Source organism: Macaca mulatta, chromosome 7 (genome assembly GCF_049350105.2).
Source record: "Macaca mulatta isolate MMU2019108-1 chromosome 7, T2T-MMU8v2.0, whole genome shotgun sequence".
Taxonomy (NCBI): Eukaryota; Metazoa; Chordata; class Mammalia; order Primates; family Cercopithecidae; genus Macaca; species Macaca mulatta.
In genome coordinates, this window is record NC_133412.1 from 169,556,007 (window position 1) to 169,571,656 (window position 15,650).

At 46.5% G+C, this 15,650-nt stretch overlaps 1 protein-coding gene across 1 annotated transcript; it reads left to right on the forward strand.

Moving 5' to 3' along the window:
• The first annotated feature begins 5,694 nt into the window (after positions 1-5,694).
• Positions 5,695-14,774, forward strand: BDKRB1 (bradykinin receptor B1). Its single transcript, XM_015144459.3, has 2 exons — positions 5,695-5,888; positions 13,630-14,774. Exon 2 carries the CDS (start codon positions 13,640-13,642, stop codon positions 14,696-14,698), a length of 1,059 nt encoding a protein of 352 aa, XP_014999945.1. The 5' UTR covers positions 5,695-5,888; positions 13,630-13,639; the 3' UTR covers positions 14,699-14,774.
• Positions 14,775-15,650: the final 876 nt, after the last annotated feature.

Sequence of the window (15,650 nt, forward strand, 5' to 3'; positions counted from 1 at the left end):
TACTGGTTTCTAAGGAAAACATCTGATTCCATGCCCCCATTCTTTGCTGTACACGTGGGTTAATTCGGCATCTAGGCTGACTGAAAAATGATGTAAGAGATTTTCCACATGGCACTTGCTGCCAGATTAAGATAGAAAGGTCATAAAACTGAGAAAAGATGGATCAACATGTACATATTCATCTTATCCTGGGAACATCTATACAGCACGGTACTGACATTTCCCACACAGTTATTTGACCCTAACAACAACTCTCAGAAGCAGGTAGGACCAGAGCATTCCAGGACCGCCACCCCGGCTCTCTTCTGGAAGCCCTGCAGGTGGGCTCCACCTGCTGTGAGCATTTATCTTTAGAATAGATCGTGTAGTTAGAGCTATAAAACTCCAAGTACAGGGAAATGGAAATTGCTTCTGTGAGCTACAAAACTTTCTGCACCTGCTCTCTCAAAGCACCCTTACTCTGGACTGAAACTATCACTCAGTTCTCTTCCCTGAACCAAACCAAGAGCTGCACAGGGCCTGCTGGAGGGTAAGGGATATGGGATATTCATGGATAGAATGAGTAATTGGGGTGTGGAGCTTGACCCAGGCTTTCTGACTCCAAGTTCCAAGTGAGCCTTCCACAAAGGCTTATGAACATGTGTGTGTTACAATACACATACTGGTCCCCCCACCTGCGATGGTTTTCTCAGCTTGCTTGCCTTCCAAACTCCTATTCAGCCCTGAAGACCCAGTTTAAATAATCCTCTGCCACGAATTCTTCCCCAACTCTGCATAATAGTCAAGGTTCTCTAGAGAAACACAACCAACAGAAAATAGATAAATATAGATAGATTTGTTATAAGGAATTGGTTTATGCGATTATGGAGGCTGAGAAATCCCACCATCTGCTATCTGCAAGTTGGAGACCCAGGAGGACCAGTGATGTAGTTTCAGTGGGAGTGTGAAGGCCAGAGACCCAGGACGGCCAGTGAGAAGGTGGGAGAAGACAGGTGTCCCAGCTTGGAAACAGCCAGGCAGAGAGAACCAGTTCTCCCTTGCTGCTCCTTTTGGTTGTATTCAAGTCTCCGACAGGTTCGATGCCACCCACCACGTTGGGGAAGACAATCTGCCTCACTCAGTCTACCCATTCAAACATTAATCATTCAAATTAACCCGTGAAGGTTAAACTCACTCACGGACACCCCCAGAAACCATGTTTAACCAAATATCTGGGCACCCCATGGCCCACTCAGCACGACACATAAATTACCCATCCCACTCCCCCTTGAGCAGAACTCATTTTTTTCAAACCTCACACTCAGACACAGCCTCAGAACGTCATTGCCACTCTGCTTTCTACAATATGTTGTCACTGGACGTCAGCTTGTCCTTGTCCTCAGCCATCCCAAGAGTTCCTTAAGTGGGCAGGGAGTGGGCTGTGTTCATCTCTGCACCCCCCATGCCCACACAGGGCCTGGCCCCTACAAGGGGTTTGGGACACGTTTGTTGACATAAGACAAGTTATTGCTATTACATATTTATTTATAATACATAGGATTATGAATATACTCAGCAAATATTTAAGCACTTCTTACATATCAGCCCTGTTGCAGGAGCTGGGAAGATAAACCTAATCAAAAGAGACAAATCCCTTGCCTGGTGGAGCAGGTGGCGATAGGGCTGTAAAGAGCAGTGTAGCAGGCCAAGAGGAGGAGAGGTTATTTCAGGAAAGGGCTCTCTGATAAGGGGGGATTGGTGAGGACAAGAAGGACCTGGGGGAGCAAGCGTGGGGCTCTCAATGGCAAGGTGCTCCATGCAGGGGAACGGACCGTGCAAAGGCCCTGAGGTGGGAGAGAAGGTGGCACATCCAAAACAGAGAGAGGAAAGGTTGGGTGTAGTGGGGAGTGCCTGTAATCCCAACATTTTGGAAGGCTGAGGAGGGAGGATGGATTGGGCCCCCAGGAATTTGAGACCAGCCTAGGCGACATAGTGAGACCTTGTGTCAAAAAACAAAAAAAAAAAACACAGCTTTAGAAAGCCAGGGCAGCCAGGCACCATGAGACAGGTGGTCTGGGAAGCTGGGTCTGCGCATGTGCTCTGGGAGGCAGCTGGGTCTGCGAATGTGCAGCCTTCCCGATGTCAGGTCTGTGTGTTTTCCTGGGCCTGAGACAGCAACAGAGGAGTCTGAGAAGAGACGTGACATGGCCTGGCTTCGGCTTTAGGAGACAGAGAAATGCAGTTGATTGTCCTGGTACAAGCCCCTTCTGAGTGCATGTGCACTCCTGGGATTCTCGAGGCTCCCTAAGGAGTAAGGTCTGGTGATCCCCTGCTCTGCCCGGGTGAGAAGGCCTTCATCTGCCAATGCAGGGCCACACAAGGGCAGGGAGTTTCATATGGATTTTTTTTTAACTTTCCTGGCCCATGGAACCCCTGACCCAGTGGAGCTTTATCTGCTAAGTGGGCACCTTCCCACCCCAGAGCCAGCACCCAGGACCCTTCACTTCAGGGCTGGCTGCCAGGCCAAGACAGCACCTGGAGCTGCCTGAATGCCCAGGACATGCTCATGTCCGCACTGTCATCCTGTAGATCTCCAAGTGTTTGTGCTTTGCTGAATGTACATTTGTGATTTTCTGCTTACCCCCCCTTACACTTTGACCCCCTCTGTTCACCCCATCCATTCCCTGCTTCCTGTGTGCCAGACACATATGCTTTTGTGGCATTTGCCTGGTGGTATTTGCCTGGCACCTGGTAGGTGCTCCATACGTGTTTGTAGAATAAAGGGGAAAGCACTCAGACACTGTGCTTACAGAAGAGCAGAGGATTACACCAGGACTTAAGTGATGGATGAGCACTGAACAAAGCAAGGAGGGGGAGGTCATTTTCAGCAAATGCTCACAAGCAGGATGCATTCGGAGCCCATGAGTCACTCACTCAGCGTGGAGGGTGGCTCTGGATGTTACAGCAAGACTATGGGGGAACTCGTGAATTCCAAGGGGTTGGGTCATTGTCCCCTGACATGACAAAATGCAGGTGTTTCCAGAATATTAATCCAGCAGAAGGATAGACTGAAGGAAAGGAATCGGAAAGCCAGGAGTTTGATTTACAGCCCTTTGTTGCAGACTTGTATGTACGTTGCATGAGTTTCTAAACCCTGCGATGGGAAGAAAGGTGTGATGGCCAACAGCCTTGGGGTCAGGGGTGAAAGGACACGAGCCGGAGGGTGCTGCATTTCATCCTGGCAAGAATTCTGCCCAGCTGTGGCTTTCTGTCCTACATCTACAATTGGGAGAACACTGGAGACATCAGATGTCGTAAGGACTAAGAACGAACCCTGGAGAGGCTTAGCATCTGGGTGCTATTTGTAGAGGTGTGCTGGGTGACATGTACTAGAATCTTTCATTTTGAAGAACCTGCTGGATAGGACTAGAAAAGTAAAGGAGAAAAAAACTCCAGGACTGATCGACTAGAGAACGGGAAAGTTTCCCTTGATGTCACAGTGGGCACTGGGACCGCATGTCCCCAGGGGCCTCAAACTCCAGAGCTCACCTTCCTTTAAATACACACCCAGTATGGTCCAAGCCGATGCATACTACAGGGAGTCCAGCCTGCCTGAAGTGCTTCCTCACTGGTATTAAGGACACCCCAGGGAAGGTAGGCCTGTCCTCTATTTCCAGAGGCAGCCCTTTATCCTCTGTGGCCACCTCTTCACCCAAGTACCCAGGGGACTTCATCAAGCACAGTGCACATCAGACTGTAAGGTTTAACCAAACCTTATGGAGGCTGTGGGAATTACAAACAACTGAATTCAGAAAAGGCAAGTTTCAGCCGGGCACGGTGGCTCACATCTGTAAGCCCAGCACTTTGGGAGGCCGAGGCGGGCAGATCACCTGAGGTCGGAAGTTCAAGACCAGCCTGACCAACATGGAAAAACCCCGTCTCTACTAAAAATACAAAATTAGCTGGGTGTGGTGGTGGGAGCCTGTAATCCCAGCTACTCGGGAGGCTGAGACAGGAGAATCGCTTGAACCCAGGAGGCAGAGGTTGCAGTGAGCTGAGATCGCCCCATTGCACTCCAGCCTAGGCAACAAGAGCGAAACTCCGTCTCAAAAAAAAAAAAGAAAGAAAGAAAGAAAGAAAAGAAAAGGCAAGTGAAGCCTCAGCAGAGGGTCCTCAGTGCTTTCCCACTTCTTAGCCCCCCACTGTCTTCTGCCACGCTATAGGGACCTGCTTTTCTTTCACAGATTTGGGGTCTCCTCCCCCTACCCTCAGCCCCACTCCCTTAGCCCCGGAGACAGTAGGAGACCCTCTGCTCCCCTGAGCCCAGGCCTGTCTCACGTTTCCCATGGAGATGAGCAACAAGGGGAAACATGGGTCTTCTTAAAGAACTTTCCATTCCCCACCACCACCTTAGCAAGGCGGCCAGATACATCTCTGAAGTCCAGCTCACTCAGGACAGCTCTCTTCATGGCCTGTCTTCCAGCGAGAGGCAAAGCAGAGATCAGAGCTGCATGTGCTCTTCGTGGCAGAGCTGGCTTTATACGCGCTCCTGGGTGAATCAACAGGGAGACATCTCCTAAGAATAAATGTTTCTCAGAAACAGTATCGTCTAAACTCATATTGAAGGGAGAACAAGCCAGCCGCGGGCTGGAGAGACCCCCGCCTACATTACTAAGTAACAGGAAAGGCTAAGATTTGGAGCCTTCTTCTGGTTCAGATCTATCCCCAGAATGATGGAAGATGCTTTCCTGTTGACAATTTTTTTTTTTTTTATTGCAAATCCCACCCAGGAGGTCTCTCCTGATAGGAAGGAACCATCCTCTAAGGCAAATTCTAACTTCTTCTCTGAAATGTACATCCACTACTGAGCCTCAGAATGCTATTTGTTCCACCTACTTCCACAGTTTTAAGGTCTTCAGCAACAGGAGAAAATAGCAGGAAAACTTGAAGTGCAGTTGGCTCCCACTGAGATGTCACTAGCAGAAAAAGGGAACACAAGGAAAAGGCAAGATTCTAAAGACAGAGGTAACACCTTCTGCTCCAAACATTTAGAGAGTCACATTCCCAGAAGTCAGACTCGAAGCCCTGAATTCTGGCATGAATGAGTTCTCCTACATGTAGGGGGTGGCCTGGAAAGATCTTAATTTTTAAGATGGCAGGTAAGGGGCCTTCAGTTGGAGAATCTTGCCACCTGATTCTCAAAGAAAGCCAAAAATATCTTACTGTCTGAAACATGAGGTCTTGAGTAGTTCAACTTGACCCATGCCAACATAATTTCAGAGCCGCCAAGGAGGATTAGGAAAAAGCGTATCTGGTCTTACTCAACTCTGAACATTGCATGAGTCAAACGTTTTCCTAGCTCTCTGTGTGATGGGTCCACTCTGATGAATTCTTGGCAATGTATCTTTCATGACCAAAATTCAAAAGGGGCCATTCGAAGTGGCTCCCACAAAAGCAGCTGCAGAGCCCCAGACATTCAGAAGCCAACAGTGAAGGGGTCAAAAGCCGTCCTTCAATGTTCACTGATACTTTGCGAGCCTTGGGGCAAGTTGGCAATGCCAAAACGTGTTTTTAGGGCCTATTGGCCAATGTACAGGTCTTGGGCAGGATTGCAGGCCTCTGCAGATGGTACCAAAGTAAAAGAGGAGATGGTAACTGAATAATCTGTCATCATCCCTTCAGTGCAAAGTGAAATGAGAGTGGATTTTTCCTTCCAAATCCACTTGGAGTGAGTCCCGAAAGACTCACTTTTGCGGCAATCCCCACAATGACGTCACTGGAGAGGAGGTTATATAATTTAAAGCGACCACATTTCCACAGAGCTTCCCAGAAGAGAAAACACCTCCAAAGGCAGCTCTCACTATCAGAAAACCCAGCTAAAGTTGTGAACGCCTTCATTTTCTGCCTGAGTAAGTAAATGACCACCTTTTTTCTCTTTTATGAGAGTACAATATAAGGGGAAATCTGTGTCTCTTAGAAAAACAAAAAACTTCCTTTTACACCTACCTCTTGGCAAAATGTTCCGCTTCTGTGAGGGTACTTTTTCAAAGTAACTCTAAATCAATTTAAGAGACTTTTATTTCATGTCTAGTTTAGGTCTTAATTGCTTTTCCAGAACAGGAGGAGGAGGGAAAGGTTTTAGAACTGTTGGGAAGGTTCCAGTAACTCCTTACATCAAAATCAAGTGAAACATGTCAGGGCTGAATACAGCCCCCAGAGCTTGCATGGACTCTGACCCGTTACAGCCTGCAAATTCTGAATCATAAAAATTAAATTAGTCTCTCTGGAATGGCTTACAAGATTTCATAAGACCAATAACTGGTTGGGTTATTCGTAGCTTGAAAGTAGCATCTTATTATGTGACCGTGCTGACGGTCTTTGACATCTGTGGCTGGATTTCCAACACCTTTCTCATCACCATGCTGTTGAAATTGGAGTTAATTTGAAGAATTAACTAATTTGTTGGAAAAAGTCACACTCTCTCATAGCCAAGGTTAAAATGTGCAGAATCCAGAAAATACCACACAGAAATTACAGAATCTCCCTCCCTCGTAGACTTGCCCAATGCCCCTTCTGAGTTCTTTAAATAGGGTCACATATTACTAACAATATCCACAGATATTGTTTATTGAACACCTACTATGTTCCAGGCAAATATCAGAGCTAAAGCTAAACCTGGCAAAGGAAGATGTCTCCTTTCTGGCCAACTTTATAAACACAGACAGCAGCAGGTGAGGACAATCCCTTTAAAAATAAGCCCCACGTGAGCAGACACATGCTGTGGCTGCAGTGGCCCCAGCCACCTCCCAGTCCTGGGAATGGGGGTGGTGTCCGCTGACCTAATCAGATTCGAGCTAAAGTCCCTGCATAGCTGGTCGTCTCTGGCTTCCTGGGCAAGGTGCAGCCTCACCCCCTGTGCTGGTTTCCTAAGGCTGCTGTAAATAATTATCACAAAGTTAATGGCTTAAAATGATGAAAGTTATTGTCTTACGGTTCTGGAGATCAGAAGTTCAAACTCAGTCTCGCTGAACTAAAGTCAAGATATTGGCTTGGCTTTGTTCTCCACCCCCATGATTCAATTATCTCCCACCAAGTCCCTCACACAACACACGATAATTATGGGAGCTACAACTCAAGATGAGGTTTGAGTGGGGACACAGTCAAACCATATCAGTGCTCAGCACCCTCCTGTCTCTTCTCAAACTCTTAATGCCCCAGCCCCTGCACCATAGGTCAGGATCTCGCCTTCTTTCTCCCTGAAAATTCCCAACCTATCACAGGGGAATTTCACCCATTCCCACTGGCCAATCTCTGTCACCATAGACCTCGGCTTCCTGGCCATCATCAGAGATAGCTAGAAGGATGGCCAGGCCATGTGTTGTGCACACTGCCAGGGCACTCCAATAGTCAAAAATTATTTCCAAAAAAAATCAGTATTTATAGGTAGAAAGAGAGAGGAAAGAAGGAAGGAAGGAAAAAAGGAAGGAAAGGAGGAAAGGAAGGAAGGAAAGGAAGGAAGGAAGGAAGGAAGCAAGGAAGGAAGGAAGGAAGGAAAGGGAGGGAAGGAGGGAGGAAGGAGAGAGGGAGGGAAGCAGGATGGGAGGGAGGTAGGGAGGAAGGGAGGGATGGAGGGAGGAAGGAAGGAAGGGAGGGAAGGAGGGTAGGAGGGTAGGAAAGGAAGGAAAGAAGGAAGGAAGGAAGGGAGGAAGGAAAGGAGGAAGGAAGGGAGGGAGGGAGGGAGGAAAAAAGTCCAACAAAATTGTTATATTATATTGATGGTGTTATAAAGTAGTTCTAGATAAAAACTATTTTCAAAAAAAGTCTTTAAATACATATACATGCACCTATGAATATTAAAGCAAAATAAAACATTTTTATGTTAATTAACTGAACATTTAAAAATAAGATAAGCAGGAGGTGGAGGTGGGTGGATCACAAGGTCAGGAGATCGAGACTATCTTGGCTAACATGGTGAAACCCCATCTCTACTAAAAATACAAAAACTTAGCCGGGCTTGGTGGCAGGTGCCTGTGGTCCTAGCTACTCGGGAGGCTGAGGCAGGAGAATGGTGCCAGCCCAGGAGGCAGAGCTTGCAGTGAGCCGAGATCGCACCACTGCACTCCAGTCTGAGTGACAGAGCCAGACTCCATCTCAAAAAATAAATAAATAAGATAAGCAAAATAATTTTTCTCGTTGCATATTCACATGCTACGGTTTCTTGTACCTGACTGATACCATATCTTTGGCATTTTTCCCAATAATGTATTTTCTTCAATGTGGTCTTGTTATTTTTAATTTTTCCATATAATTGCCTGAAATCTTTTTTCCACAAATTTTACAATTAACAAATTTAAATTAGTACCTTCAATTGACTCTTCTCTTGAACCATAATATATTGAGAAAATGTTCCGTCTGTAGGTTCTGAGTGATAAGCTCTCAGCAAATTCTGCCAGGCAGAGGCTGTTCTCAAGTCCAATTCTTTGCCCATGGAATTGCATAAATATTTTAGCCCAGATATTTTCACAGGTGCTGTCTTTGTGCCTTAGTTTGGAGAGCAGTGGCACTATCTCGGCTCACCACAACCTCCGCTTCCCCAGCTCAAGTGATTCTCCTGCCTCAGCCTCCTGAGTAGCTGGGATTATAGGTGCCCGCCACCATGCCTGGCTAATTTTTTAATTTTTAGTAGAGATGAAGTTTCACCATGTTGGCCAGGTTGGTCTTGAACTCCTGACCTCAGGTGATCAACCTGCCTTGGCCTCCCAAAGTGCTGGGATTACAAGCATGAGCCACCGCGCCCAGCCCACAAGTATTTTTTTTTTTTTTTTTTTTACCAGATTAAACCTTTCAAATAAGTTGTACCTACTTAAAAGTTTTGAATGTTTTGTCAAATTCAGATACTGCAAATCACTGGTTTTCTCAATTTCATTTCATTTCTATACAGAACATGAATTTATCCAATTAAAAAGATTCTTCCCACAAACTGAAATATTCCAGAGCTCATTTTAGAATTTCAAAATTAACTCTTCTACAGCATTTGATTTTGATCATTTTCTGATACATTTTATAATTTTTCTGCATACCAGCTTTGTTTTCAATACTTACAATTCACTAAAAGCTTTGAAAGCTGATGTTTTGGTGCTCTATTTATTGAATAACTTGACTAAATATTTCCAACTGATTTGGAACAAAATTCAACAAAAGTTTAGAGATCTGTTTCAACACACTATTTAATAACGTTTTATGGCACTGAGACTCAGTGTCCTCCAAAATTGGTTGATAATGGGAAAATAAAAGAGAAAACACATGTGAAAGTCAAATTTTTTTAAAAATTCATGAACAACTTTATCACATCAAGTTTGTAGTTCAGTAAATCTGTGCATATGTTTTAACATTTTATAAATCTTGTCACGTACATCTATTTCTATTTATAGAATATTGACATTTATTTACATGCAGTAACAAATTGTGTATGCACCATGACCTGTTCCAATCACATTTCTGTTTCATTAGTGTCTTAATTTAGTAGGAATATTGTTGTTACCATGACACTGGACTCCACCAAAATTTGTGTTTTATCCTCACAAAAATGCAATGACTTTATTTCCAATGTGGAAAATTTAAACAACTTAAAATAGCATTCACAAAAAGTCAGTTGTTTCACTTTGCCAGAATGAATGTTGCAAAGCCCTGCTTTGCTTCCATGAGCTGAATGAAAGAATGAATTGTGATTGGAATTGACAGGCTTTTCTGTCTGAAGAGTCTGAGGATACTGGTGTTGAGCAGGCACCATTTTGCTTTCTATGACATTCTTCTTATGGAGCCAACGCACAGTCAGCCATCACTTCCACTGTTGCACGTGCACAAGAAAAGCTGGAATTAAATGTGAGCTGAGTTAATTTAAAAAACAGTCATTTGATCTAAGGGAAAAGTCATGCCCCTCAGAATGATCTTATATCAGCATCTTTTGCAACTACATGGATGAGAACCGTGTCTTAGGGCGCAATGTTCTTTTGGTTTTTTGTGTTTTTCTGAGACAGAGTCTCACTCTGTCACCCAGGCTAGAGTGCACTGGCATGATCTCAGCTCACTGCAACCTCTGACTCCTACGTTCAAGCAATTCTCTGCCTCAGCCTCCCAAGTAGCTGGGATTACAGGCACCTGCCACCATACCCAGCTAATTTTTATATTTTTAGTAGAGACAGGGTTTCACCATCTTGGCCAGGCTGGTCTTGAACTCCTGACCTCTTGACCCACCTGCCTTGGCCTCCCAAAGTGCCGGGATTACAGGCATGAGCCGCTGTGCCTGGCCTGGTGCAATGTTCTTAAAATTACTAATTTCTAAAGTAGCAGCTCTGTGTCAGGTTTTCTTGCAATCAGTGAAATTGCTACAGACCCCATAGTGATGCAAATGTCAACAAATATTCTATGCAAGCTATCTGCTCATCAGCAACTTCCTTGAGCAACAGAAGTGCAGTACTTAAATTTCCATTAAACATTTGTTTTTTAGCTCATCACTCCAAAAGGGTTTATTGCAAATTCTTTAAGTATTGCCAAATGATAAAATAAACATAGTTTTGGATTTATGCCCTGCAAAAAATGACCAAACTATTGTAACAAGAGCCTCCAGCCTCCTCCATATTATGCTCTGGGTGGGGACTGCTCGGCTTCCATGTGCCATGGATATTTCACAACCACCAAATCATAATTTCCCGTGTCTCCTGTTGATCTGTCAACTGGCAGCTCTGCAGCTTCTGCTCTTTTATCTACTCTCTCCCTTGGTGATTTCATCCAGCTGTGTGACTTTAAATGCCGTTCCTGTGGTTACAACTCCCAGTTATGTCTCATCATCCCAGATCTTGTCCCTGAATACCACACTTGTCTATCTAATTGCCTACCGGATGTCCCCATGTGACGTCCAATTTACATCTCAACCTTAACAATTGCAAAGTTGAACTCCTGATCTTCTCCACCCCCCACAAAAAAACTGCTTTATCTTCATTCTGTCACCTTCATTTCAGCTGATGACAACTTCATACTTCCAGGTGTTCAGTGCAAAAACCTTGGCATTGTCCAGTTTCTCCTTTCTCCCACCCAGATCCAACTGAAAATCATGGTGTTACTACCTTCAAAACACCTCTAGGATTTGATCACTTCTCACCACCTGCACTGTTACTCTCCCCAGCTGTCACTCGCCAGCATGTTTATTTAGTGTGTGTGTTGTTTATCAACTCCTTCCTCCCACTAGGCTTATACGCACACTGAGAGCAGGGGTTTTTGCCTGCTGTATTCACTGCTTTGTCCTAAATACCTAGAACAGTGCCTGGCACATAGTACATTCTCAGTAAATACTTGTTCAGCAAAAAAAAATGACTGGAGGAACCAGTGAATTATACCCCAGTGTGAATAACTCCATGTGAGTGACATGACAGACTATCACAGCTAGAAGAGCCTCTTGAGGACATCGTGTCTTCCTTCGGTGAGGAAAGTCAGGCTCAGAGACATGAACTGACTCTCCCGAGGTTACACAGCCAAATATGCTCTTCCAGGACTAATTCTCTGCTACACGATAGCTTTTGTTGGTATCTGTGAGGCTTTGCGCAGTTGAAGCAATCTCAGGTGTCACCCAGTAATAACAATCATGATGGTGACAGCTAACATTTGCCACGTGCTTACGATAAGTCAAGAACCCTGCTAAGCACTGGGTGTATATTAACCTATCCAAGTTGTGGAAGAATGTTTAGACTCTGAAGATCATCTGGAGCCCCATAAATCCCACAGTGTAGGCAGCTGCTCACTCTGCGGATAGTGTTCTGTGGGTCCCCGAGTTGGCTGTGGCCGGTTTTGCGGGCAGGAGGCCACAAAGCCATGAGCACAGGATGGGATCTACCCCTTGTGGGACCACAGAGGGCTGGGAGACACAGTCTTCCCTATGGAAAGAGACAGAGCTTTCTATCCCTCTCCCGGTGAAACTCAGCATGGGACCATGGGAGTCAGGTCTGCTGCGTGGCTGTGAACGTGAGCTACGGGGGGCATGCAGACCAAAGTTCATAGTGTACACTGTGCCCACCAGCTCTAGCTCCTCCAGCAAGCGTAGGAGGCCAGTCAGCTGCATGGCTGTGAGCACGGCCTCTGGGGCCCATGCAGACCAAGGTTCCTAGCGTAGCACTGTAAACACCACCTAGGTCTTCTCCGACAAGCTGGTTAACTTCTCTCAGCCTGGCTTTGTCCTTCACCGAACAGGGACAGGTGCAGCAGAAGAGAGCAGAAAGAAGCACAGGCTGTCAATCAGGCTCTCAAATCAGACTGCCTGGGTTTGAATCCAGGCTCTACTGACCAGCTGTGTGACCTCAGACAGGTGACTCCGGGTCTCAGCACTCAATTTTCTCATTGGCCAAGTGGAGATGACAATGGCCCCCACCTTGAATGACTGCTAGGAATATTAAATGAGAAAATACTTAAATGTGAAACACTTAGAATGGCACCTGGAACACAGAGACCATTAATACCATCTAACAAATGTAGTTGTTATCCTTATTTATTACTCATGCTTTCCTTTTTCTTTTATCTTTTTTTCTCTCTCTCTGTTTTTGTTGTTGTTGTTGTTGTGGTTGTTGTTGTTGAGACAGGGTCTCAGTCTGTCGGCCCAGGCTAAAGTGTGGTGACACAATCATGGCTCGCTGCAGCCTCGACCTTCCAAGCTCAAACGATCCTCCCACCTCAGCCTCTTGAGTTGCTGGGACCACAGGTGTGCACCACCATGCCCAGCTAATTTTTGTATTTTTTTGTAAAGACAGGATTTCACCATGTTGCCCAGGCTGGCCTTGAACTCTTGGGTTCATCTGATCCACCTGCCTTGGCCTCCCAAAGTACTGAGATTACAGGTGTGAGTCACCACACCCGGCCAGCACTCATGTTTTTCAGGCCCATGAGAGGAACCTCCTAGCACTGCCCCCATCCCTTCCACCACACTGGTCCCAGCCACAACAGGTCAGCTTCCTTTGCTGTTCCCGGGCTTCCCTCAGTTCTGTTTCAAGCCATGACCTCTGCCTCCATGTCTGCAGCCCCATGAGGCTGGGGCTACTCTGTCCTGCATATCTCCAGTGCCTGGCAAGGGGCTGGTGTGAAGTAGCTGCTCATTAAATGCCGTTAAAACCCTAATAGTAATAATAATAATAATGGTACACTTGTTACTAAGACTAATGACTACCTTCCAAAGTCTTTCCTCTATGCCAGGTACAGAGCTAAGCACCCTGTAGATCCTAACAACAGCCCTCCCATGATCCCACAAGAGAGACACGATTCTTTCCAATATTTAAAAAGGAAAGTGAAAGTCCATGGGTCTAAGTAGCTCACACTGAGTGATTGTACCAGGATTTGGACTCAGGCACCATCCCTTAAACCAGAGGTCAGCAAACTTTTTCTCTGCAGGAACAGATGGTAAATATTTTCAGCTTTGCAAGCCAGACAGTCTCCGTTACAAGCACTTGACTCACCCTTGTAGCATGAACGCAGCCGTAGATAATGTGTCCATGAATGGGTGTGGTTCTGTGCCAATAAAACTTTATTGTCCAAAAACAGGTGACAGGCTGGTTTGGCTCATAGGCTGTAGTCTGCCACTTCCTGTTTTATTCTACCTGCTGTTCATTTCAGGTCACTGTGCATGGCATCCTGGCCCCCTCTACAGCTCCAGTCCTCCAACCAGAGCCAGCTGTTCCCTCAAAATGCTACAGCCTGTGACAATGCTCCGGAAGCCTGGGACCTGCTGCACAGAGTGCTGCCGACATTTATCATCTCCATCTGTTCCTTCGGCCTCCTAGGGAACCTTTTCGTCCTGTTGGTCTTCCTCCTGCCCAGGCGGCGACTGAACGTGGCAGAAATCTACCTGGCCAACCTGGCGGCCTCTGATCTGGTGTTTGTCTTGGGTTTGCCTTTCTGGGCAGAGAACATTTGGAACCAGTTTAACTGGCCTTTCGGAGCCCTCCTCTGCCGTGTCATCAACGGCATCATCAAGGCTAATTTGTTCATCAGCATCTTCCTGGTGGTGGCCATCAGCCAGGACCGCTACTGCGTGCTGGTGCACCCTATGGCCAGCCGGAGGCGGCAGCGGCGGAGGCAGGCCCGGGTCACCTGCGTGCTCATCTGGGTTGTGGGGGGCCTCTTGAGCATCCCCACATTCCTGCTGCGATCCATCCAAGCCGTCCCAGATCTGAACATCACCGCCTGCATCCTGCTCCTCCCGCATGAGGCCTGGCACTTTGCGAGGATTGTGGAGTTAAATATTCTGGCTTTCCTCCTACCACTGGCTGCGATCATCTTCTTCAACTACCACATCTTGGCCTCCCTGCGAGGGCGGGAGGAGGTCAGCAGGACAAGGTGCGGGGGCAGCAAGGATAGCAAGACCACAGCGCTGATCCTCACGCTCGTGGTGGCCTTCCTGGTCTGCTGGGCCCCTTACCACTTCTTTGCCTTCCTGGAATTCTTATTCCAGGTGCAAGCAGTCCGAGGCTGCTTTTGGGAGGACTTCATTGACCTGGGCCTGCAACTGGCCAACTTCTTGGCCTTCACCAACAGCTCCCTGAATCCAGTCATTTATGTCTTTGCGGGCCGGCTCTTCAGGACCAAGGTCTGGGAACTTTATAAACAATGCACCCCTAAAAGTCTTGCTCCAATATCTTCATCCCACAGGAAAGAAATCTTCCAACTTTTCTGGCGGAATTAAAACAGCATTGAACCAAGAAGCCTGACTTTCTTATCAATTCTTTGTGACATAATAAATGCTATTGTGATAGGCTAAATAATCACTCCCATCGGTTGGGGGGTACTTAATCACTGGACTTTATGAATGTTACTTTATGTGATAAAGGGGACTTTACAGCTGTTACCAAATTAAGGGTCTTGAGATGGGGATATGATCCTGAATTATCCAGGTGGGCCCTATAGAATCACAAGGGTCCTTATAAGAGGGAGGCAGGAGGCTCAGAGTCGGGAGATGTGACTGTGGAAGCAGAGGCCATAGGAATTCAGGGCGGCCACTGTGAGCCAAGGATTGCAGGCACTCTCGAGAGGCTGTAAAGGGCAAGGAAATGGCTTCCCCCAGGAGCCTCCTGAAGGAATGGGTCCTGCCAACTCCCTGTCTTCAGCCCAGGGAAACAGATTGAGGATTTCGGGCCTCCAGAACTGTTAGAGAATACATTTGTGTTTTGTTGTTTTGTTTTGTTTTGTTTTGCTTTGCTTTGCTTTTTTGAGATAGGGTCTCGCTCTGTCGCCCAGGCTGGAGTGCACTGGCACAATCACGGCTCACTGCAGCCTCAATTTCCCAGACTCAGGGGATCCTCCTACCTCAGCCTCCTGTAGCTGAGACTACAGGTGTGCACCACCATGCCTGGCTAACTTTTCTATTTTTTGTAGAGATGGGGTCTTCCTGAGTTGTCCAGGCTGGTCTCAAATCCAAGGGCTCAAGTGATCCTCCACTTTGGTCTCCCAAAATGCTAGGATTATAGGCGTGGCCACTGCGCCGGGTCCCATTTGTGTTTTAAGCTACCAAGTTTCTGGTAATTTGTCATAGCAGCAGCAGGAAACAAATAACAAGTATTGGGTAATGGCCTCTCTTATTACACTTCCATTTGTCTTTTCAAAGCTTTCTAGGCTAACTGCCAGGAATACAGGGATGG

What these genes read in the sequence shown, in the direction of transcription:
- BDKRB1 (XM_015144459.3), top strand. Translation starts at nt 13,640, where the DNA reads ATGGCATCCTGGCCCCCTCTACAGCTCCAGTCCTCCAACCAGAGCCAG.